This window comes from Sciurus carolinensis, chromosome 2, assembly GCF_902686445.1.
Source record: "Sciurus carolinensis chromosome 2, mSciCar1.2, whole genome shotgun sequence".
Lineage (NCBI taxonomy): Eukaryota > Metazoa > Chordata > Mammalia > Rodentia > Sciuridae > Sciurus > Sciurus carolinensis.
In genome coordinates, this window is record NC_062214.1 from 138890327 (window position 1) to 138915442 (window position 25116).

The window sequence follows — 25116 nt, forward strand, 5'->3', positions numbered from 1 at the left end:
TACTGGGTTGCTTTCAGCCTAGAAGCAGAGTTATAGAATAATTATCAATTATAATATTGTGATATAAAGTTATTTTCGTTTATGCATGTTTTTCTATTTTGATTTTGAGCAGTAGAGATTCTAAGTGAAGTTTTTAGGAAATGGATCTTTGACCAGTAAGCCTACATTACTTATATTTAAATTATTTTTGTATTTTCTCAGTTTGCACAAATCTTTATCTCAAGAAGAAAATCTGAAGGATCAGTTTAACCATACCCTTAGTACTTATGAAGAAGCTTTAAAAAACAGAGAGAACATTGTTTCCATCACTCAACAACAGAATGAGGAACTTGCTACCCAATTGCAGCAAGCTCTGACAGAACGAGCAAACATGGAATTACAGCTCCAGCGTGCCCTAGAGGCCTCCCAAGTGGCCAGTGAAAAGGTTCAGAAGTAAGTAAAATGTTCTTTCTTTATTTTATAAATAGAAAACAGAAAAAACACTTTCTTCTGGTAACTAAGCAATATATAATTATTATTCATGCCATTAATAGTTTAAGACAAAAGTGGAACCAAATGAACTATTTTGTATTGTATATCATAACCATGTTTAGGATCAAAAAGTCATTTTCTTGGGAATAGTTGTTACTATTTAGGACAGACCATTTATTTTTAATAACTAATCTTCATCAGTTCATGGTGACCACAGTATTGAAATCATTTCACGCTCCCAAGTTGATAGGCAAAGTTATTTGCAAGAGGAAGAGGCAGTCAAGTTACTACCTGTACTCATTAGCTTCACAATAATCCTGCTGGAGTTGAGATCATCTATGACCTTGCAATCTGAGACCTCTAGATGCAGAGAATCCAGTACAGTGAAATTAATTTTCTTGTGTTGTTCTTCTGAAGTATTCAATGCTGCTATTCACAGCACATAATTATATTTGTTTATTTTGAATGATCTTTCCATTTTTTATTAAAATTTAAATAAAGCTGCATAATCAGTCAGTCCTTATGACAGCTAGCAGAATGTTAACAACTTACCAAGCAAAGAAGTCACTTGTTAATTTATGGGGCTTGAATGTTGTCACAGAATTTTCTGAGGAAGATTTAATGTAATAAAACTTGTCATTTTAACCTTCTTTATGTATTGTTAACAACATAACATCATTCATATACCTATTCACCTTCAATTTCTAACACATACCTTTTCCTCAACCTCTTTTTAAGTTTTATAGTATGAAGTAATGCATACATCCTTTAAGGTTTCTTACTTCCTATGACTTCTTATTTGAAAACGAGTCATTTCAGCTACCTCCTTAAAATCTCTGAAGTTATATTTCAGTTAAGATCCCAAAGTCAGGTGAATTTGTTGTTGACCATTTTCCAAACAGTTTAGGGACTGTGCATATTAATAGTTACTACCTATCTACCTTGAAACTTTTGATTTATATAAGTGTCATACTTTGTAGGTTTAAAGATTAGGCTTGTATTCTATCAAAAACTATCTAGTTATTCACAATGTGCACTAACAGTCTAAGAACATTGATATATAGGTGGATCCCATGGATCCCATTTCATTGTATATTGCAGTTAGTTAGTGGACCATCAGGATCTGATTTAGCTCTGTTAGTTAAAAGTCTATAAATAATTATAAATTTCAAAGTTTTCTTTACAGGTAATCTTTTAATTTCTATCAATGACTAAAATCCCCTAAAATAGTTCCCAGAGACTAATTCAGTTTTCAAAAAAATTTTTGGAAATGTTATTTTTATTTTTTATTTTTAAAATCTTACCAACTATCATTATCGTTTTATAAAAGGAATAACTTTTGTACACCAAGAAGTATAAAGAACATTATCTCAGATAAGGCTTGAAATGTAATAAATTTAACTATTAAATAATAGACTCATCATGTCATTCTCATTTTGCAAATTTAACCACAGAAAGCAAAACTTTTTATTGGATTGGCACCAGTCCATGGATCAAAGTCTGAGCACAGCAACTATGTCATTTACAAGTGTTAAATGTTAAATATTTTATTCTGATTTTCAACAAGATGTAGGAGAAATATCATCAGGCTTGCCTTCTCATATTCAATTCACTGTACTTCGTTTTTAGTTTGCATCAATTAAAGTGTATCTTCATTCCAGTTAACGTGGACATCAATATGTTTTATTGTTTAAAAAGAAAGTTATCCTCTATAAAGAAACTATCTAATAAGGTTTTGGGGAATGGGAATGTGAGCTCAGTGGTATAATGCTTGCCTAGCACGTGTGAGGCCTTGGGTTTGGTTCCTAGCGCTACAAAAAGAGAGAGAGAGAGAGACTGACTTTGTAAGATACTATTCTCCATACAATCAAAAATTACTACTGTTAGCATACATTTAGACATTCCCTTGAAAATATGTAAATATTTCAGGCAATTTAAAATTTAAAGAGGTTCATATTTCCTCTTTTCCCTTTGCAACCAAATTTTTTGAATAACTTGTCTATAGTCACTGTCTCTAATTTTTCAATTCCCATTTATTCCTCTGCTACTCAATACTATGGCTAACTCTTATGCTGAAATTGTTCTTTTAGGATCACAGATAATTTCCTAACTCCTAAATCAATAGCCCATTTTAAACCACATTTTTATTGCACAACTAATATATGATGATGGTAATAATAAATGAAGACACTCATATAGCTTCAGCTCCTGCTTTGGATTCCAAACATATAGGTGCAGACTTGGATGTTTTATTTTAAAACACTGTGCTAATGTGGACAGTAACACTTCTGCCACATAACACTGCTATAAGCATTAGTTGAAATAATTGAAGCAACGCTTTTAGAACAATGTGTGTTGCATATCCCTTCCTTCTCTTGCATATCTCCTCCTTCTTTGGTTGTCTCTTTCCATGCTACACTCATTACTCAGAAGGACTGTATGTTTTTCAAGACTAAATGCCTTTGCATGTGTTGATCCCTTTGCTTAGAGTCTTTTTACTCTTTCCCCCAGTGAGAACCTTTCATCTTGTGAGAGTCAGTGCAACATAGAGGATAGAAAACAGGCTTTGTTGTCAGGTCTGAAAATCCTGGGTTTGAATGCCTAATTTCCTACTTATTACATGTGAAATTTTGTATTAAATACACCCCTGTAAATAAAAATTCCTCAGATAAATTCAGTAATACTGACTTCATAGGGAGTGTTCTTGTGAGAAAGAAATTGAATAGTATATGCAATGCCTATTGCAGTGCCAATAACTATTAAAAGCAATCTATAAATGACATTATTAGTATTGTGCTATTCATCAACAAAGCAAAAATAGTTCAGTTACATCTTTTCCACTGTCTTCTCCAACTTCCTAGAAAGTAAAATCACTCCCTTCTATGTCTTGTCGTAGTATTGGGGCAGGGAGGGGGGCGTTTGTGTATAATTGGAAGCCATTCCAATCAACAGCAATTAGTTGGAACTTATAGCCTGATTCCATGCCAATAATAGTTATTGTGCCTTATTATTTCTATGTTTATGTGTCTTCCTACTAGATTGTGAGTCCCTTGAGAGTAGAAAACATCCTAAAATTTTACATGACACATCTTACCTATTGAATTATTAATGAATATTGTTTTGAAAACAAGAAGAGACAGAAAGCTTATATTCTAAAGTCTGGGGATTACATTGATGTTAAGACATGTTAAGACCATATGATATAATCACAGAACATTATTTTAAGACTTTCATTCTACAACTTTTCTGTCTATTTCTACTCCATTTCTTTTATGGAATGTGTCTGCAGATACTCATAAATAATCTTTTTTTTTTTTTTTTGAAACTGAGGTTTGTTTCCAGGGCAATCTACCACTGAACCACATCCCCAGTCCTTTCTTTTATATATATATATATATTTTTTTTTAAATATATTTTAGTTGTAGGTGACACAGTACCTTTATTTTATTTTTATGTGGTGTTGAGGATCAAACCCATGGCCTCATACATGCTAGGTGAGCACTCTACCACTGAGGCGCATCTCTAGCCCTTTCTATTTTATTTTGAGACAGGATCCCCCTAAGTTGCCCAGGCTGGCCTTGAACTTGTGATCCTCTTGCCTTGGCCTGCAGTCACTGGGATTTCAGGCATGCACCCTTGTGGCTGGCCCTACATAATGATTTCTCCAAAGATTACTGCTACATAATTCCCAAGAAATGTCATTCATTTCCATAAGCTTAACCCACTACCTGTTAGCCAAATAACTTCCAAATCTTCTTCTTATAGTACTCACCTCTCTACTAAGATCCAGTCTCATGTTCCTTAAACTCTTTACCTTGCCCTCCCCTGAAAATAAAGGTCTTTCAGTTTTCCTGTATTTTCTCTCTGTTAATGAACTTCAGCACTTTCAACACTGCCTGTTTCCTCACTCTTTTTTTTACCTTCCATGTTTACTTTGGCACAAGTTTCTGCTTTGTCTACTGCCTAAATGTCTTGATTCCCTTCACCTCATCCTTACTAGTTAGCTCTACTACAGCAAATCCTCATCATCCCTCATCTGAACTATCTCAATAATTATAACACTATTCTATCTGCCTTTAGTTCTCCTATGTCTGCCACCATAAAACATAAATCAAACATGAAACATAAGTACTACTTTCTAATATAAAATCTGTCATATGAGGCCTATCACTGGCCCTCTCCCACCGTTCTAGTATCATTTCCTAACACAGTCCTTACTACCCATCTTTGCATATGCTATTTCTTCTTAGAACATGTTCCTGCCTTTTAGTGTACTGCCAAACTTTCGTTAACTCCTGAAATCCAACCTAAATATTATCCTCATTATAAAGCTTTAACTGGCTTCTTTCTTCCAGTTAATTGTTTATTTTCTTCTTCTGTTTTGTTTTCATAGTACTTAATCCATACCTTTGTTAGAGTTGTTAATCATCTAGGTGTTATAATTGTTTCATATGTTTATTTCCTACCTACTCTCTGCGTTCTCTCCCACATTTCCTAAGACATGGACAGTTCTTGTTCATCTTCATATCTCCATCACCTCCAGAAACTCACACAGATGCCTACTATAAAGTAGATTCTCTGTAAATACTTAAGGAAAAATGAACTGAAACAATAGATTGATAGAATAATGGAAAAAGGTGAAAGCTGGTCAGGTTGGGAATGTATAGGAAAAATTCAGATATACTCTGATCTGCTTTAAGTCCTAGATAAAAAGCATTTCTCCCATCCCAGTGCCAAAATCTTACCAATTTCTTGAAAAGGATGGCCCTCATGATGGATCCTGCCCACCTCCCCTCAGTGGCACTACCATACCTTCTCCTTTCCTAGAAACTGGGAGCTCATGTCCAGACTCTAACCCTTGTTCTAAACATCCACTTCCCTCAAGTTTACTTATAATTAAGACTGGAAATCTTTAGTAATGGTAGAAAGAGAACATATACTATTGCTAATTGTAGAATTTTAAATTCATATTTTCGTTTTAGTACTAAGAATGTTAATGCTTTCTGAATTTTTTAAAGTACAGGAATATTTCTTAAAAGAAAATTTGTATGGAATTGCCACTCACAAGCTGGCCTACAGTTATGTACAGAATAAAAATCAGTGAATGCCAAAAACTCATTGCCCAAAATAGTTCTTGGCCCAGCCATCATAAAACCTAAAGTTTTACTGGTGAAGACCCATTCCTTTGGATTAAGCACTGTGCACTTCTATTAACTTCTGTTAACTTTTACTATTTACTATTTTACTATTTTAAAATGTGTATGTTTTGGGGAGAATAGTACATTGAGATTTAGCTTTTAGTTTATTTCCTGATACTCGGTTTTTGAAGAGAGGAGTTATGTGGAGCTGCAGGGAACTAAAGAGTAGGCTAAGAGCACAAAACCTTTATAGGAAAAACATTTTTTAATAGTTTTACCAAGGACCATTCCCAGTCCCCATTTATTCAAGCAAAAACTGACAGCAGTACATCTAATGAATGCTTTTATGATTATGAGATTTAAAATGCAACACATTGTGCTGTATTTTATTTTCTATCAATAGATATGCTTCTTGTGTCCTGAAGCAAAACTTCAAAGGAATTTTAAGAATACATTTTGCAATACTTAGCATGCCTAAGCTGCACATAGTTACTTAAAATAAAAGTAATTACAAACATATTTATAAGTTTAGGCGATCTCTCAGACATTTAGGTTTTACATTGAAATAGTTTTTTTCCCATATCATCTATACTGTGGGCCCAACTTACAGTGGTAAAATTCAAATGCCCACATAAACTATAACTCTATAGTGAATAAATCAGACAAATGGATGTAGAAAAATTTAACTTTAAACATATTTTCAAGAAAAGATGTGTCAACTCTCAGAACTTTCTTTCTGTCCATACTTTTCTAAAAGAAAAATAGAGCCAATTGTTTAAATTTTACATGAGTTCTTGTCATTTAAAATTTTTGTAGAATAATTAAAATATCAAAAATCAGGATGAATCTATTAGTTGATAGATTTTTATAGTAGTAAATTGCCTTTTGAATCATAGAGCACCCTGCATCTTTTGAGCAATATGGATAGGGAAGAAGAACATCAACACATAAAGGTAACAGTCTCTCCTGCTGCTTAACCAAATGCTGATTTCTATGAAAAAGTTGATGTTACAAAGAATCCGTGAATTCTTGGCCTGGTTTCCTGGCTGATGAGTAAGAACTGACTGTAGTTCCCTTGGAAGTGTCAGGGGAGTCGCCATAGTGTCACACAAGGGTTCTTAGTGTAGAGCAAACATACTTCTCACAAACTCCACTGCTTAATCTGTTTGCAGGTTGAATTATAAAACAGGATAGATGACTCTGGGTGCTGGAAAGGAGAACAGAGCATTTCCACAGTTATTGATTAAAAAAAAAAAAAAAAACTCTACCATTTTCATCAAAAGACTTAAATAGAATTTTTAGTTTTGTTACTAGCTTCAGAATCCAATTTTAACCATAAGGAAAAATAATTATGCTAAAATATTCCTAAGTAGCTTAATATGAAAAGCCTCTGTGACCGACTTTTTTCCTAGAATTGCATGGTATTTTCAATAAAATTATTCTACTTCTTGTCAATTTTAGCTGTGCTGTTTCTCCTATAAAATCTTGTGTGCACTGTAAGTTAGTTCTAAGGCAGCTTCTAAGGCAGCATTATGCATATGTGCATACTGTAAATACTCATGAAGTAAATCCAAGAATACTCTTCATAAATTCTCAATTGAGCACAAGGTATAAATCAATATTTAACAAAATGTTTAAAGTGGACTTTGATTCATTAGTACCATTAATAAATGGGAGGACTTAAATTTCTCTGGAAATTGCTCTTCAAAATGTTTCTTTATGTTTGAGATTTGAAACCTCTGTGAAATATGACACATACCTTGGCAAATAATAGGCCAAATAGCTAATTTATTTGTGATAGTTTATCTACAAATGACTTCCCTAATCAGCTTTAGAAGGCACCTTCTAAATCTAGATAATTAGATAATAGCTTTATTGCCATTTACATGTGGAAGATGAACTCAGAAGACTCCTGAGCAATCACTGTAAGATGTACAGCATGTAAACAAGCTTGATTTCTATTCCTGAACACATGATAGGCTTTTTTTAATAGACTTTTAAAGAATTTAGTATTCTGAATTTGTGAATCACAGACATGTTTTTAAATTATGTGATTATGTATTTAATTTGTGAAATATAAATCTTGTATTCTGTTAAACAAGTGTGTAGTATTATAATTATTGATCATATTATATATTTATATAGTGGATCACCTTTCTCATTCATCAAATATTTCAAGTAGATTTCTTTAGAACTACTTTTATTATGCCCAGAGATACCTACCATATTTGAGAGATATATAATGTAATTATTTATTTATAAAAACTAAAGAATTTGGGCTTATATCTTTACCTTTAGGAAATGTCTCACTTTGACATGAAGAAACAGTTTCAATTGTCTGGTTTACTCCTTTATACCAGGGAGGGATTAATGTAGGATTAACTAGGATTGGAGCCTAACCCAGAATTTGAGAGATTCCCAATGGAGTAGAAAATGAAGGCTTTGGACTAAAGTAGAAAAAGAGCTCTCTAAATCTAAGGTTCTCTGCTTTCCATGATAAGCTAGATCTCTTTTATAGTTAACTATATGAAAAGAATAAAAATGAGAATAAATATAAGAACTAAAGAGTTAAATTACGACATGACTTCTTGCATTTGGTCTACTTCTGCATTTCATAATCTGTCCTCCAATAAATGAACTAAAGTTGGGCTACTATATGTTTCTGCATACTAAGATAGATAAACAGGTTTCAGACAAGCAAATAGAGAGTAATGAATGAAAAAGAACAAAAGACTACAAGAGGTACACACTCTTTCCCTTCAGGATTAAATAAAATAAAGGAGTTTTTGTTGTTTTTCATCAATCCCAGTTCTATAGTGATTAAAAGTCAGAGATATAGAGTTCCTGTCATTTCAGAGAAATTCTAGAATCCACTTATAATTATCAGGTTATGTTTTGGCAGACTTGACAGACCAAAAACCCAATACCAAAGGAGTTCTTACACCTCAGAGAAATTCAGGTGTGATTTGCACATCTTATTTATCTGTGAAGATAGAATTCATGTATAATCTATCAAGTATCTTTTTCCTTGATTCTATTCTTAACTGCAGTCAAAATCCTTGCTACTATTTAACTTTTAACAGACTATGTAGCTCCCAGGTACTTCTATAAAGTTAGAATTCATTCATCTTATTTGAGAGAGTAGTTAAAGAATTGGTAAAATATAAGATGTATAAAGTGATTTGAACTCCCTACAAAAAGGTTACTTAATGATATCAATTGCTAATATATAGTAAAATAAAAGGAAGCTATTGTAGGATTTTAGAATTTTTATCATCCCTACTTGGATGTCACTCAACCTCATTATATTTGATATAATATGCTTGTTATAATGTATCATTACAATTTTACTTGATATAATTCAACTCAGAACTTCCCCATATGTTTTCTCTATTCCTAAACATATAAATTGTATATAATGTATCTACTTGTCAATATAGAAAATCCACAATATAATCGTCTAACATCTATGTACACAGTTGCACAATTTAAACAGCAATTTTAAGCTTCCTTACAAGGTATAGATTATGTTCCCAAAATATAATTGGAAGAAAAACTCAAATGAACCCAAGATTAAATAGAAATGCAGATTTTACTTGGATTCTAAGATTCCATGATTGGTTATTTCTTCCAACTAGGTCAGGGATTTGCTGGCATGTATATTTGGTCCCTGGTAAATTTATAGGCTGAAAAAATTCTTCGCTTGTTTCAGTGTAACTTTGTCGGTGGTGAAATCATAAATACTGCCCATACATAAACTTGATTCTGGATCATTTAGGTTTAAAGAGAAAAAATTCTGTAACAATACTGTATGTAGTAGTAGTTGAAGTATAACTTTTATTCCTTACATTTTTATGTATTTTTGAACAGCTAACTCCACAGAAACAGTTTTTCTCATCAGTTTTTAACCTAAGTACAATATAATGAAAAAATTGTTATACAATTGTATAACTTTTTCAGGTGTTTAGAAAGACTAACTAGAAATAAAAATAAGATCCCCAAATTACATTGTAAATAGTAAACACTATTGGGAACTTACTAATTTTAACTTCTGAGCTGCTTTGGCATTTATAGCATGCAAACTAATAGAATATCATTAATTTATTTTTTTCTTTGCCACATACAGCAGTATTCTAAAAACATGTATAAGTGTATGTTTTTTCTCTTTTGTTACCATTTGCCATATAACAAGCTATATAATGATAAAAATAGCGAAAACATTTACTATCTTGAAACATTTTCCTTAAACTAATCTGCCTTCTAGGCTGAGTTATGTGTATTTCACATCAGTCTTCCAAGTTCCCCACAACTGACTCTCAGAGGGCCTAATCTTTCCCAGAATGATGGAGTAGCACAGTTCAAGAACAAGAATGAATTTCTGTATAATCACACCACAATGTGAGGTGACCCTAAGACAGAGAACTGACCAGATACACATATGGGTTTTAGGAAGACTTTCTGATGCTCTTTTTTAACACAGCTGTGAGAAGAATGTGGCTAAGACCCAATAGTCATTCTTGAGTAGAGCTGGCAAAGGAAACCATGAGGAGAAGAGAATTTAACACATGGGTGTAAGAAAGTACGGCTTCATTGATGCGATCTGAGGGGAATGCCTAATGACTGGAAGAATCAAACTTGGCAATGAGAACACAAAGCTCTTTTCATCAATTCAAACGCAGACTCTAAAGCTGCAGATGGTCACCTCCAGCCTTGTCTATTCAGTGTGGGGTTTTATAAAATGGCACTTTGGTGAATACTAATAGATCAAAACAAAGATTTAATAACATAAAGATGTGGTGTTCATTTTTAAATGAGTATACAGGTCAGTGTCTCAGAAAAGGATAAAAAGAGTACCTCTTATATGTGGGTCTTAAGTCTTTTTGTTATTTTTCAACTTCAAAAATAAATGACATCTTTAATATACAGATTGTGCTTTATGGTGAACAGTTTACATTATGAATAAGAGGCCAGAATTGGACTTTAAATGCTCGTTCATTGATTTCATTGCTTCTGTTTGAAGACTCTCAATATATAATGTTGGTTAATGTCATCCTGTAATGTTTTCTTGATGCTCACTTAATATGATAAATATATGTTGCAAAGATTTTAGAAAATTATGACAGTTATATACTAAAATACAATTCACTATATTCCACTTGTTACTTATGCTTATATCACTGAGTCTTAAATTAAAATATGGCATGTTTTTCCAAAATAATCTTTATTATTAGACATGTTTAGGTGGTTTATAAAATTCTTAAGCTAAATCCAAACAAATGTAGCTTTATCCAAGAACCTTAAAATATAAATGTAATAGTACCTTTCTTTATTCACTACTTGTGAAGTAAATATGATGACTAATTCTGTATTCTTAAAGCTTTTATCTAGCAAGTAATACATATAAAAATTGAAACCCTAGAATTGTAAGTTAAGGGAGAGGCAACCTAGTGTCTAGTAGAAATATCAGTGAATTAGCAGGACCCTAGATTGTAGTTAGTTATGTACAAATAATTAAATTGTGTTTCCTCTCAGTATGCTTGTCTGGAAAATGGAGCTGATATACTTACTCTCTCTAATTCAAAACATAGCTATAAAAATGAAATTAAATGCATGTGCATGAAAGTGCTTTGAACCATATAATGTACTTTATAAATATAAACCTTTGAATGTCATTTTATAATTCACATTTTAGATTTTGAAATTATTACTGTTTCCTTGGAACCATAAATAGTAAGAAAAAAAGCATTTTAGTTTCAGAGACATAATGTAAGTACTAACTTGTGAAAAAAGTGGTTTTTGCCATAGGTCTTAGAACTTGGAAGTAAATGGTCAATGCATTCTTATGCATTACTGGTGGGAAGGCAAATGATCAACCAGTAAGAAGGAGAATTTGGCAATATCTAATAAAATAACATGTATTTACCCTTTGAGGATAAACTTATAGGAATTCATCCTGAATATATACCTCCACAAATATGAAATAGCATAAGAATTAGAGCATTATTCTTAATCACAAATAAAAACAACCCAAATAGTAGGGTACATTCACATAGGAGAATATAATGCAACTGCAAAAAAAAATATAATAAGGAATATATGTATAAAATGGTTTGAATGGTTCCCAGTGTATATTGCTAGCTGAAAAGAAAACAAGTATTTATACTACTCTTTATGTGAAAAGTAAGAACAAAAGGAACAAGAAAGATAAACTAGAAACTAATGAAAATGATTATTTCTGGAAGTAGAAAGGAAAGAAACAGGCATAGAATGGAAGTGCAACTTTTGTAATTGTGCCCTTTTATATAGTTTTGACTTTTGAACCATGTAAATGTTTTACATATTCAGAAATTAAATGCAAATTTAAAAATAAAAATCAAGGCCTAAAAGTGAATACAAGTAGAAATAAATATGTCTGTGTATCAAATTGATAAGACATTTGTAAAAAGAAAATAACCAGAGTATCTTTTGATTGTTATACCTTGTGTCAGATTATTCTAAGAATAAAAGAAATGCCTAGAAATCTTAAGTTTTTCACAGTGTTGTTCATAGTTGGTAGTACTATTGGTATCAACACTATTTTTGCTCTTTTGTGGTGAGACCAGGGCCTTACATGTACCGAGCAACAAGCACTCCACCACTAAGCCACCTCTCCAGCCTAGTATCAGCATTTTTAAACAATTTTATGTATATTATTGAATTGAACCAAAATTTTCACCATAAAATAGATGGCATTAGGAAAAAGAAACTTTAATATTACATTTGGGCTGAAAATATCAATATGAACTCATGATTTCATATATATATATATATTCACATATATATATTCACACACACACACACACATATATATGTGTGTGTGTATGTATTTATATACACACATTTAGCTCTATCCACTGAAGAGGCCTACAGCAGTGGACACACATAGCACCCAGATTTGTTCATACCAAACCACATTGAAAGAATTCAAAGCTGTTCATCCTAGGTCAGGGAAAGTATAAAGTTATCTATGGTATCCTTTTGTGCCAAAAGCAAGTGCTCAAGTAGTTGTACTGAAATATGAGGTCATATGAAAAAGACAAAGGATCCAGTCTGAAGAGGTCATGGCCACTGATCAAATTCAGGACAATTTGTGTATCACAAAAATAACTCTTTAATTATAGAATATTGAACTCTTACATCTTTGTAGAAAGATATTTTTAAACAAAGATACTTTTAAAAAGACAGAGATGGAGAATGGAGAGGGAAAACAAACCTTTTGTACAGAAGAATGTCAGTATTAAAAGTAGATAGGATGATAGAAATTTACCACCTTGTAACTCGCAGTATAATGAATTCAAACAAATATCAGAAATTTTACCATTAATTAGTTTAAAAGAAGCTACTTTGGCACTAGAATCAGTCTACAGTACTTTGGGAAAACTTCTTCACATGTGCTAAGGAGTTTAGAGCTTAAAAATTAGAATGGGTGTAAACATAGAGATTTAGGATGTCAAGTGCCTTTGAGCAATATTTAGAGATTTATTACTAAAATTTACTTTGGAAATTGTTCTGACTCGAGTATTCTGTGCTTATGTAAATGATAGTAGAGATATAAGCCACTCAACCTTTTATCAAAATTCATTTTTTAAAGAATCGCACTACAATGTGAAGTTTTGCCTTAGAGACTTTATGGATATTAGACTAGGTACTGATCCTTTCCTTATTTAAAATTTTTATATTATGTTTATCATGCAGTTTTCAATGAATTTTGATTTTTTTGAGGGGGGCTAATGGGGATTGAATCCAGGGGTGCTTTACCACTCAGCTACATACATCCCCAGCCCTTTCCATTTTTATTTGAGGCAGGGGCCTCCCTGAGTTGCTTACCCTCCTCCTTCAATTGCTGAGGTTGACCTGGACTTAGATCCTCTGCCTCAGCTTTCTGAGTCACTGGGATTAAAGGCATGCACGACTGTGCACAATTATTTTATTTCATTAGAATATTATCTTGATTACTGAGGGGCTTTTTTGCACCCCTTAAATTTTAATCTGCAAAGAGTGCTTCATTCACCTCATCCTAGTTCTAACCCTAAGTATTCTATAAAAGATGAACAAGACACTGCTAGGAAGAAACAAAAGATACTCCTAATTGATCTTTATCAAAAATAATAAGTAATGATAACTTGCTAAGTTATCCTAACTCATATGATTTCTAATGAATATTTTATGTTCAGAAATATGGTGTGAATCTGAAAAATTATGGTTCTTTGCAGTCTATGGAAGTTGGTCAGGATTTTAATTTTATGCTGTCCAGAAATCTACCACTGCCTAAATTTCTTTCTTACTTTATGTTCAGTACATGCACCACTTTTGCCAGCTATTTCTTTGTTATATAGTTATATTTCATATTCTGTCTAGATCAAACATCATATATATCAACAGAAAGGTCCTAATTGCATTCTAGACCCTAAATGTTGATTTTTATTTGATAATATATGGTTTTTATGAATCAAAGTTAAATCAGATAAAGAAAATGACTATCACAATGCCAGCTTAATAAGTTGAATATTACTTTTACTTTGTAGGCCCATGGCTTAGTCTGAAATTTGAAGTTGCATTGATATATTATCTCTACTAGTCTCCCAAAGGATGTTGCCAGTCTTTTGAATTAAACTTGAATAAGGTTGATTTGTATTCCCTGTTAATCAAAATTTGAAATGTTGACTTTAGAAAATTTCATTCAGTGCTAATTATATATGACTTTTATGAAAGTTAGGAAGGAAAGAATCCTACATTTTAAAGTTTAGTATCAGTCTAAAACCCTATGAAAACAATAGTGAGTAGCTTAATAAGCCATCTTAATAAGATACCTTAATAAAACTAACCAGTTATTCTAGCTTGCTGCATTTCACTTGGCAGTATAAAATCAGTGATTCACTTTCTCCATCAGTAATTGAAACTTTTCTGGGTTTAAAATGATCCAAAACCTTAGCAACGTTATAGCAACACTTCTTAGGCTATAAACTCTTGAATCTCTCTGATAGCAAAATTATATTCTCTAGGTAGTGTTTTAAACATTCTTTTGGCATTAGTATAAGAAAAGAAGTTAATTTATATTGATTACCTTATAAACTTTATTTAAACACAATCTTTAATATTCATAATATGTAATATCACATGGTGTTTGTCTTCAGCTATGGAAGAAAAAGCATAATTTGTTAAATTTTATAATGGTATATTAAGTTTGGTTTAGGGACTGAATATAAATAAGAAAGTAGATTAAAATTTAGTAACATGTTATGGCATTAAATAACTCCTTATGAGATGATATTTGGAATTCTTAACATTTTACTTTAAAATGAAATAATGGAAGTTTTTCAGCCTCCATTTACTAGAATATTTCTGCAAATAGCACATTGTGGGCATTTTGGTCTTTACTTCAATATATGAAAACTAAATTAAATATTATTATTCAATTATTTTCTCTTTTTAACTTTTTGTTTTAAGTAACAGCTTCTTGATAGGCAAGGTGTGAGTAGTTTGATCTAATGAACACAATTTATAGATAGGGTGAAGAGAATCTTTGAGTGAATTTACCAATTTATTTTTATGCCCCTTATTAATTTGTATTCAACATCAGTGTACTTTCTGCTTCCCCTGAGTGTTCAGTGGTCCATTAGGAATGGAAATTAAAGAATTTACAACTGGTAAAGAAAAAATTAATTTAAAAATAACATGTTGGTCTGCTCTGTTCTGCTGAGTGATAGAGAAACTGAGAGTTAGATTCATGAATATGCTGTGATGTTTGCTTAAATTCCTCTTTGCTCATTTGTGTGCACTCAGAAGTTCTCAAACCATTCCATTTTAAAAGGAAAAAGGTTTAATGATAATTGTATTCTTTCACTTCAAAAATAGACTGAACAGACAGCATTATCACCTTTGGCTATTTGATCTCCTGTGAATTTTTAAATCATATACATTTAAAATTTTGCTTTAGGGAAGCATAATTTAGATTTGTACAACCTTTTCATGTTTTTTGTCAATTTTAACATATTTTTGAAACATGCTGGTTGAGGGCTGTGGATGTAGCTCAGTGGTAGAGCACTTGCCTAGCATGTGCAAAATCCCTAGGGGGAAAAAAAAAAAGTTGCTTGAAAAAATAATTTTAAAATACTTAAAAATATTTTTTGAAATATTGTTATTAATTATTAAGAAAAAAGTCCCATAAATTCATATGAAAGTCAAATAAATTATCTGAAATTATTAAGATATTGAAAGGAATTGTTTGCTGGAAAAAGTATGTGCTACATCATACTAAATAAATGTTAAAGATTTCTTAACACATCTCCAAGTAAGAAAACATTTTTCAAAAAAATTTAATAGTTTGTTATATAATAATTGACTATGTACCTAAAATATGGAGTAAATATTTTTCTCATCATGGACAAAGTATACAACTCTAGAACCTAATAATTTTGTTCCTGGACTTAATAAATATTAATCTTCGCTAGTCCAGTTTACACCATTTGTTCTTCCACCAGCTTTCTGATTTTGCTCTGAAGTATTCTACCATATGATGTTTTATGATACTAGCTGCAGAGCTTGCTCTTCCAGTTTACTGAATATGCTTACTATATTCTGTAACTGATAAATCAATAAAACCTTATTGTAATGTATAAACTTCCATTTCTGTAAAGCAGTTATATGCAAACTGTAAGTGAACACGAGTCCGAAAAAGGTATTTTGTGATTATATTGACTGAAAACATTTGACTTTCATAGAAGACATCAATTATTGTGTAGTTTGGTTGTAGTACTGCTCATAATTTTTTGAATAATGAATCCAATGGATAGAAAACAATAAAAATGTTTATATTATACAAATACATTTTTAAATAGTTATTCCAGAGAGCTACTTGTTAGTGGCAAATTAATAGATATGACTCACATTTCTTAATTGGGAATGAAACTGGAGCCTGTTAATAAAGTTTTTATTCTCTGTAATTGAATTTGATATTGGTTTCATACATTTTCAATATCATGATAGCAAAAATAACCTTTTAAACTTTTAAATATCATTAAGTAAAAAATGTAAACACCATCAACTCTATGCCGATTAAGTAAAAGTGTTTAGGAGTAGGATAACTGCATCAAAGATTTGCATTAGCAGTAATGTCATTTTCTCATTTTAAAGATAATTTGTACTTAATGAAAAATTTTTGTTGTTCATTAGAATTTGACCCAGTCTTAAATAACTAACACCAGTTTTCTGATGTATTTTATCATTTTCATAAATACCCCCTTTGATTACTACTACAAAATGGTTGTTTTATAATTTGTTCTTCTAGGTGACCTAATAAGTTATTATGAAATGAAAATCTAAAGAAAAATTATTACAAATGGATTGTTTAAAAAAGTAAGTGGGTGAGTTATGATAACTACACCAAATATAAATATTGGAAATTTTTTCAGATCTACAAATCAAATATGTTTCATTCTAAATATAAAGATGAAAGAGAGCCTGACCAGCAAGGCATACCTGTAATCTCAACAGCTCAGGATGCTGAGGCAGGAGGATCACAAGTTCAAAACCAACCTCAGCAACTTAGCAAGGCCCTAAGCAACTCAGCAAGACCCTCTCTCTAAATAAAATATAAAAAAGGGGTAGGAATGTGGTTCAGTGATTAAACACCTCTGGGTTCAATCCCTGGTTCCAAAAAAAAAAAAGAAAGAGAAAATCCCTAGTGGGTGGATGAAGAACGATTGTTGCATATTTAAAAAGGCCATGATTTAAGTATTTTCTCAATTATAATTACAATAATAGGCTTTTGATCAGTTTTACTTATGACTTTACTCAGCCAATATTTTTAAACAGCAACTGTGTCAAGCACTGGGATAGTCACTGGTAATCAAACTCAAACTATACCTTGACCTCATGAAGAAATAATCTTTTAGGAGAGATTAAGTATTAAATATCCATATAAGCATATTATAAGCTTATATGGATATGCTTATATGGATATTTAGATGCATATGGATATCTATATATTATATGAATAAGTATGTTTAATGTGATGAGGAAAAATGCATAGGAGTTATAAGAGAGAATAGCAGAGAGGTCCAGTTTATATTTGTATTTATGATAAGAGGTTTTTACCTTTGCTGTGACCATACTATAAATAGAGAATAACTTAACTAGTGAAAATAACCTTCCATATGGAAACCAAAGCAAAGAACTTGACTTACTGGAAAAATTAAAAGATCTTTGCAGCAAAGTGAGGGCAACTCAGAACAATAAGGATGGTGTAATATGCAGATCTTGGCAGATCATGGCAGAACTCTTAGAACCCTTTATCCTATATTAAATGGATATGTCTATTAGTTTCCACTTATTAACTTTATCTTCCTAGAAGTGGAAGTTTTTGATGGATTTAATCAGGGACAATGTACTGATTTACATTTTTAAAGGTTAACACTGCTGTGTTGAAGATAATTAGCATAGGACAAGTACAAAAGCAAAGAGACTTTCCAGGAAGCAATAGCATTGGTGAGAAGTCATAATGACTTGAATTTGGGGTGCTGGTGCAGACTGAAATAAGTAGTGAGATTTAAGACCTCTTTAAGTGGAAGACTTCCTAAATGGATGCAGGGTATCAAGGAGAGATCCCAGATATCTGTCTTCATAATCTGATATATAGAAATACCATTTACTAAGGTGGGAAAGACTATAGTACGAACAGTTGAAATAGGATAATGTTTTTAACAGGTTGAGTGAGTTGTACATGAGATATCGAGGTGGTTATACCCTTCCTGATTTCTTAGTTTCTCAAGGAAACTAAGGATTTGGATTTATTATAGGCAATCCTTCAAAATTCTTTCATTTTTTATTATTTTTAATTGATACATTATAGTTTATACATAAAAGTAGAATTCATTGTGATATATTCATGAATGCACATAGTATAGTTTGGTGAACTTCATTCTGCAATTCTTCATTATTAATTCTTTTTTAAATTAATTCTTAATAGGTCCATTTAAGAAAATATTTGGATTTATATTGCTTAACATTTTATGGTAAAGTTTTCTAATGTAAAGATGATAACCTGCCATTCTCTTGCCTGATAGATAACCTTATCATTAGGTTATGTTAGGAGACCAGATTTAACATCCTGTGGTGTGTTTGATATCTACAGTACCAGGCATGACCTTGGAGCTCTCTTAGGTAATATATTTTTCCTTCCAATAGATCATTTTTATCCAAAAGGTTTCATTGAACCATTGTGCCAGGAATTGGTTTAGGTTTTAAAATTGTTATTTGTTTTATGCCAAAACTCTTCTTTATGGTATGTATTTCCTGCTAATCATGAACTTGTAATAAAGCATAGTGGATAGATTTTAACCAGACATGTATAAAATTTCAAATCATAATTCTAGGTTACATTTTGTATCAGGATTTAAAAAATGTTTTGCTTTGAGGTTAATATTGGTTTAACTATCTATTGCTATATAGCAAATTATTCCAAAACTTATTAGAAACAGAATTCTTACCCCTTTCAAATCAAGATATAGAGAAGAATCTGAGTCCAAACTAATCCAGTTTTACTAGTAAAAATTAGAAAAATAAAATAGTAGAGAAGGGGCATTTATCAGTGGTGGATATGCAAAGAATGTCTATTATTTGAATGCATGCTGAGGTATGGCAATTTCATTGTTACTTCAGATCTGTTTGTTGTTGATGTTGTTGCAAGTCAGTAGCAATGGAAACTCAAAAAGTTTGAGTAATAAAATACAAGTATTTAAACAAGAAGCTTATTTTAAAAGTACAAAAGTAATATAATCATTAACATGAAAGATTACAAAAAATAATTTGAAATAAAATGAGCATTATTATTGCCACAATAGACACATCAGTGCATGGACAGCTGTTAAAATATTTTGTTGAAATAAGAATAAGAATTTAAAGTAATAAAAGGATAGAACTTGAATAAGGGTAATGCCTGCCTTTTTCATGTACCTTGAATTATTGGAAGGGACTTAGAATCCCCTTAAACTTATTTCTTTCACTGTCCAATTCAATCATTAATCAAGTAGGTACTATACAGCAAGCACTGAAATAGACACCAGGAAGTACAGGTAAATAAAATTCAAGGCAGGAGCACCTTCCATCACTGAGAGTCTAACAAGGGGTAACAACAAATATAGCGATCACAGAAATGTGTGTACTGAGGAGATACTTAGGAAGGACGCCTATCTCATACTTGGATAAGTAGGATAGGTTTTCTAGTTGTAGGAAACATTTGTTCCATTAAATATCCCAATTATGTTACTAGAAGTCTTTATTACCTATCAGTGTGTGTCATAGAAAAGGAATATAAAATTGAAAATTCTGACCCCAAAAAACATGATTTTAAAATATTGTTTTTGCTATAGCATATATATAGTATTGTTCACTTACTAAAGAAATAGCATAGAACCTAAGTAGGTTCCCTTATTTGAATCCCTTGGGGTTGTGTTTCAATATTTTCCAAATCTTACAGAGGAAATATGGTATATATTTTCTTTATTGTATAACACCTCCATTTGTTCCAGAAAAGCATGCCATAATCAAACATATGCAATGATATAAACGAATTGTCTCCCTAAATCAGGTCAGATTTTGGTGCTATATGAGTTTGCAGCAAATAATAAGCATATTATAAATATGCTTATGGTTTTTCAGAGCTTTCTGAACATGGAAAATATACATTAAAGGATTATGAATATAGCAAGCATGTCCATAAAAAGACAGTTGGACCTGATAAATTAATAATAAAGATACCAATGAAATTTTTACATTGTTCCTGTAATACCAATCACTGAAATTAAGGTGAAGGATCTCACTCAGGTCTGTTCCTCTTTGATCTTGTATTGACTATCCCTCTCAATAATAGAAAGTATCAATGGGAAAAGGTAGAGAATAATCCTAATGGCTTATTTGTTACAGGAAAGATAAGGACATAAGAGTCACAAAAAAACTTGATAAGTATTTTTAAATATGGGTTTTAATAACTTAACTATTGGTCTAAGTTTATGCCAAGTCTCTGATTGGATAGTTGTTTATGTGCTATTTTCTAATACTGGTCAATATAGTAACTCTATAGATGAAGTCAAGTTTATTATGAGGGATTTGTCACAACTGCAAGTTTTTTATATTTCAACATTTTCCCAGAACTTTATTCCAGTGTAGTTAAATCATTTTCCAGAATCATATAAAACAGTTAAGTTTTATTTTTACTGAGCTACATAACTATCTATTTGTTGGGTTAAGTAAAATGAAAAAGTCAAATACCAACACATTAAAGGTTTTTATTGAAAAGAGGGATTTGTGATTTTCTCTGCAGAAGATGTCTTTTCATTACAGCCCCCATTAGCTTTTGAGGGATATGTCACTAAGGGAGAGGAGAAGATACAGACATAGTTAAAATTATTTATAGGCTCAGTTTCTCATTGAAACCCAAATAAAAGCTATTTTGACTTCTACCCACAACTTTCTTCTTAGTTTGGTAAATGTAATTAAGATTTTAAGTGAAGCATTTTTCCTATTTGTAACTAAAAATTTGTACTTGTATGTCTAAGAAAAGTGAAAGCAACTGTGTGTATCTTGGTAGTGCTAGAAAAAATTTAACTTTGAAATTTCAATCTCTTCAAAACTATCAACTCTCTTAGAGACTTTCAGAACTAAATTCACTAGTTGTTAATTTTCTGTGGATATGAAACATTGTAAGAGTTTAATATGAAGAACTGGGAGTGTTACTCAGTTATAGAGAACATGCTTAGAATGTGATAGGCCCTGGGTTCAATCCCCAGCACCAAAAAGACAACCAAAAACTGTATAACTTGAATCCTGAAAAAGTTAATCATGTATATCTTTTGAGACTAAGGCGTGCGAGCTCTGTGAAAAAAGAATTCGGGATATTTTTATTTCAATTACAAGGAAGGCTATCAGTGAATAGGTTTCTCCAAACATGTGTTTGTGTAGTTCCCTTAATCTGTAGGATTAAGAAATGAAATGAAATTTTAAGTTTTGAAAAATATTTGATTTGAAATTTTGTTAAATATTACTGTTTTAGTCATCATTTTCACCGCCATGACCAAAATACCTGCAAGAGCAACATAGAGGAAGAAAAATTTATTTGAAACTCAAGGATTCTGAAGTCTCAACTCATAGGCAGCCAACTCCTTTGCTCTGGGCCCAAGATGAAACAGAACATCATGGTGGAAAGGTATAAACAAGGAAAGAAGCTAAGGACATGGCAACAAGAACAGGGAAGCAGAGAGAGGGCTCCACTCACCAGGGACAAAATATAATATACAAAGGCACATCCCCAGTGACTCACCTCCTATAGCCACACCCTACCTGCCAATAGTTATTGTCCAGTTAACCCATTCAAGTGCATTAATGCACTGAGTAGGTTAAGGCTCACATAACCAAATCACCTCTAAGCTATCTTCCATTGTCTCACACATGAGCTTTTGGAGAATACCTAGCATCTAAACCATCAGAATTGCCAAATATTGTTCTTTAAAAACTCATAAACACTCAAACTGTCTCTATTTGCCAATGACATGATTCTATATTTAGAAGACCCAGAAATTCTACCAGAAAACTTCTAGAACTAATAAATGAATTCAACAAAATGGCAGGATATAAAATCAAAACCCCTCAATCAAACACATTCCTATACATCAGGAATGAATCTACTGAGAGAGAAATTACTACCCCATTCACAAAATCCTCAAAAAAAAAAAAATATTGGGAATCGATCTTAAAAAAAGAGGTGAAAGACCTCTACAATGAAAACTACAGAACACTAAAGAAGACCTTACAAAATAGAAAGACCTCCCATGCTCCTGGATAGGCAAAATTAATATTGTCAAAATGATCATACTGCCAAAAACATTATATAGATTTAATGCAATTCCTATTAAAATCCCAATGACATTCTTCATAGAACTAGAAAAAGAAATCGTGAAATTCATTTGGAGAAATAAGAGACCCAGAATAGCCAAAGCAATCCTTAGCAAGAAAAGTGGAGCAGGAGGCATCACAATACCAGACCTCAAACTGTACTACAGAGCCATAGTAATAAAACAGCATGGTATTGGTACCAAAACAGACACATAGACCAGTGGTACAGAATAGAAGACACAGAGACAAACCCACAAAAACAGTTATCTCATACTAGACAAAGGCACCAAAAATATTCACTGGAGAAAAGATTGCCTATTCAACCAATGGCATTGGGAAAATTAGAAATCCATATGTAACAAAATGAAATTAAACCACTTTCACCATACATGAAACTCAACTCAAAGTGGATCAAAGACTTAGGCACTAAAACAGAAACCTTGCACCTAATAGAACATATAGGCCCAAATCTTCACCATGTCAGCTAAAGATCTGACTTCCTTAAGAAGACTCCTAAAGCACAAAAAGTAAAATCAAGAATCAATAAATGGGATGGATCCAAACTAAAAGCTTCTTCTCAGCAAAGGAAACCAATCAGTGACATGAAAAGAGAACCTGCAGAATAGGAGAAAATCTTTTTACTACTTGCACCTCAAATATAGTGTTAATCTCCAGGATATATAAAGAACACAAAAATCTTAACACCAAAAATAAATAAATAAATAAATAAACTGATCAATAAATGGGCTAAGGAACTGAGTAGACACTTCAAAGATGAAGAAATACAATCAATCAACAAATAAAAGAAAAAATGTTCAACATTTCTAGCAATTAGAGAAACAAAACTAAGATTTCATCTCACTCCAGCAATTATCAAGAATACAAGCAACAATAAATGGGGGAAAATGTACACCCATACATTGCTGGTGGGACTAATTGGTTGAACCATTTTGGAAGATTGAGATTCCTCAGAAAACTGGGAATGGAACCACCATTTGACCCAGCTATTCCACTCCTCACTTTATACCCAAAGGACTTAAAATCAGCATACTGCAGTCCCAGCCACATCAATGTTTACAGCCCCAGCCATGATAGCTAAACTATCGAACCAACCTAGATGCCTTTCAGCAGATGAATGTATAAAGAAAATGTGGTATATGTACAAAATGGAATATTACTCAGCCTTAAAGAAGAATGAAATTATGGTATTTGCTGGTAAATGGATGGAGTTGGAGAATATCATGCTAAGCAAAATAAGACAATCCCAAAAAAACAAAGACTAAATGTTTCTCTGATACCTGGATTCTAATTCACAATAAGGTGGGGCTGGGGGGTGGCTAGAAATGAATAGTTACTTTGGATTAGGCAGAGGGGAGTAAAGGGAGGAGAAGAGGGTATGGAGAGTAGGAAGGACAGTAGGATGAATTGGACATTATTACTCTATGTGCACATCTGACTACATGACCTGTGTGATTCCATATCATGTACATCCAGAAGAATGAGAAGTTATACTACATTTTTGTATGATGTGTCAAAGTGCATTCTAGTGGCATGTGTAACTAATTATAACAAATTTTAAAAAGTTAAAAAAAACAACCTCAAACAATAAGTAATCTATGAGAATGCTCACTTCCTCAAGTCTTCACTATATAGTAGGTTGTTAACATTCCAATCTGAGAGGTAAAAAATTGTGCCTTATTTTAACGTGCATTTCTTTAAGAATAGAGTTAAGCATTTTTTATATTAGCAATGTATTTTTCTTTTTATATGAATTGCCCATTAATGCCCTGTTTGCATTTTCATATTGAACTGTGGATCAATTTTATTTATTTCTAAAACCACTTTGACTAGTAAGTGAATTAGTTTTTGAATTGCATATACTGTAAGCATTTTTTCCATGTATAAATTTGCTTAGATTACTTTTTTCCAACAAATATTTTTTATTTTTCTTTTACATTGTCAGGTTTATTTGATAAATTGTGGTGTTTTATGATAACTGAGGCAGCTGGCCTTCTTTTGAGTTGCTTATTTAAAGTTTATTTTTATTACTATTTATGATTACCCAAAAAAGAAAAAAAAATAAAGCATTAGAAGGCTAGGTGTATGGCTCCACAGTAGAGCACCTGTCTGGCATGCACAAGGTCCTGGATTCAATCCCCAGCAACACACACACACACTATATATATGAAGAAAACACTATAATTGTTTATCAATGTGATCTTTGTGTACTCTTCGTGTACTTTTTCTTTTAGCAAGAAGTTTTTATTAATTAGTTCAGTAGATAAAAGTTTTCATACCTTAATGCCAATTCAGCTTGGTTTATCTTAGCAAATAAACTATTTAGTCATTGTCCTTCAGCCATAAATCTCCCATTCCAAAACAAATATCCTTCAAGGATAAAACAAACAGGATCAAAACGTAATGAGAGGTCTGAACCCTTAGATGCTAGATTGCCTTCACTTGGTGTGGGAGATTAAAGGAAAGAACCTGAGATAACCCTTACTATAAAAGGAAATCTTTCTTTAGGTTTAAATGGTCTTTTTAAATATTGTAAATATTTAATTAGAAAAAATGCAGGGCC

At 31.9% G+C, this 25116-nt stretch overlaps 1 protein-coding gene and 1 long non-coding RNA gene across 2 annotated transcripts in view; one reads left to right on the top strand and one right to left on the bottom strand.

Annotated features, from left to right (window-relative positions):
* Nucleotides 1–25116, top strand: part of Mipol1 (mirror-image polydactyly 1) — a 328121-nt gene that overhangs the window by 279509 nt on the left and 23496 nt on the right. Inside the window, 1 exon segment of the mRNA XM_047538984.1 lies at nucleotides 202–432. Coding sequence (XP_047394940.1) covers nucleotides 202–432 — 231 coding nt within the window.
* Nucleotides 5896–25116, bottom strand: part of LOC124976158 (uncharacterized) — a 54999-nt gene continuing 35778 nt past the window's right edge. Inside the window, exon 4 of the long non-coding RNA XR_007107002.1 lies at nucleotides 5896–6816. This is a non-coding gene — a long non-coding RNA (uncharacterized LOC124976158). The remainder of the gene's footprint in view (nucleotides 6817–25116) is intronic.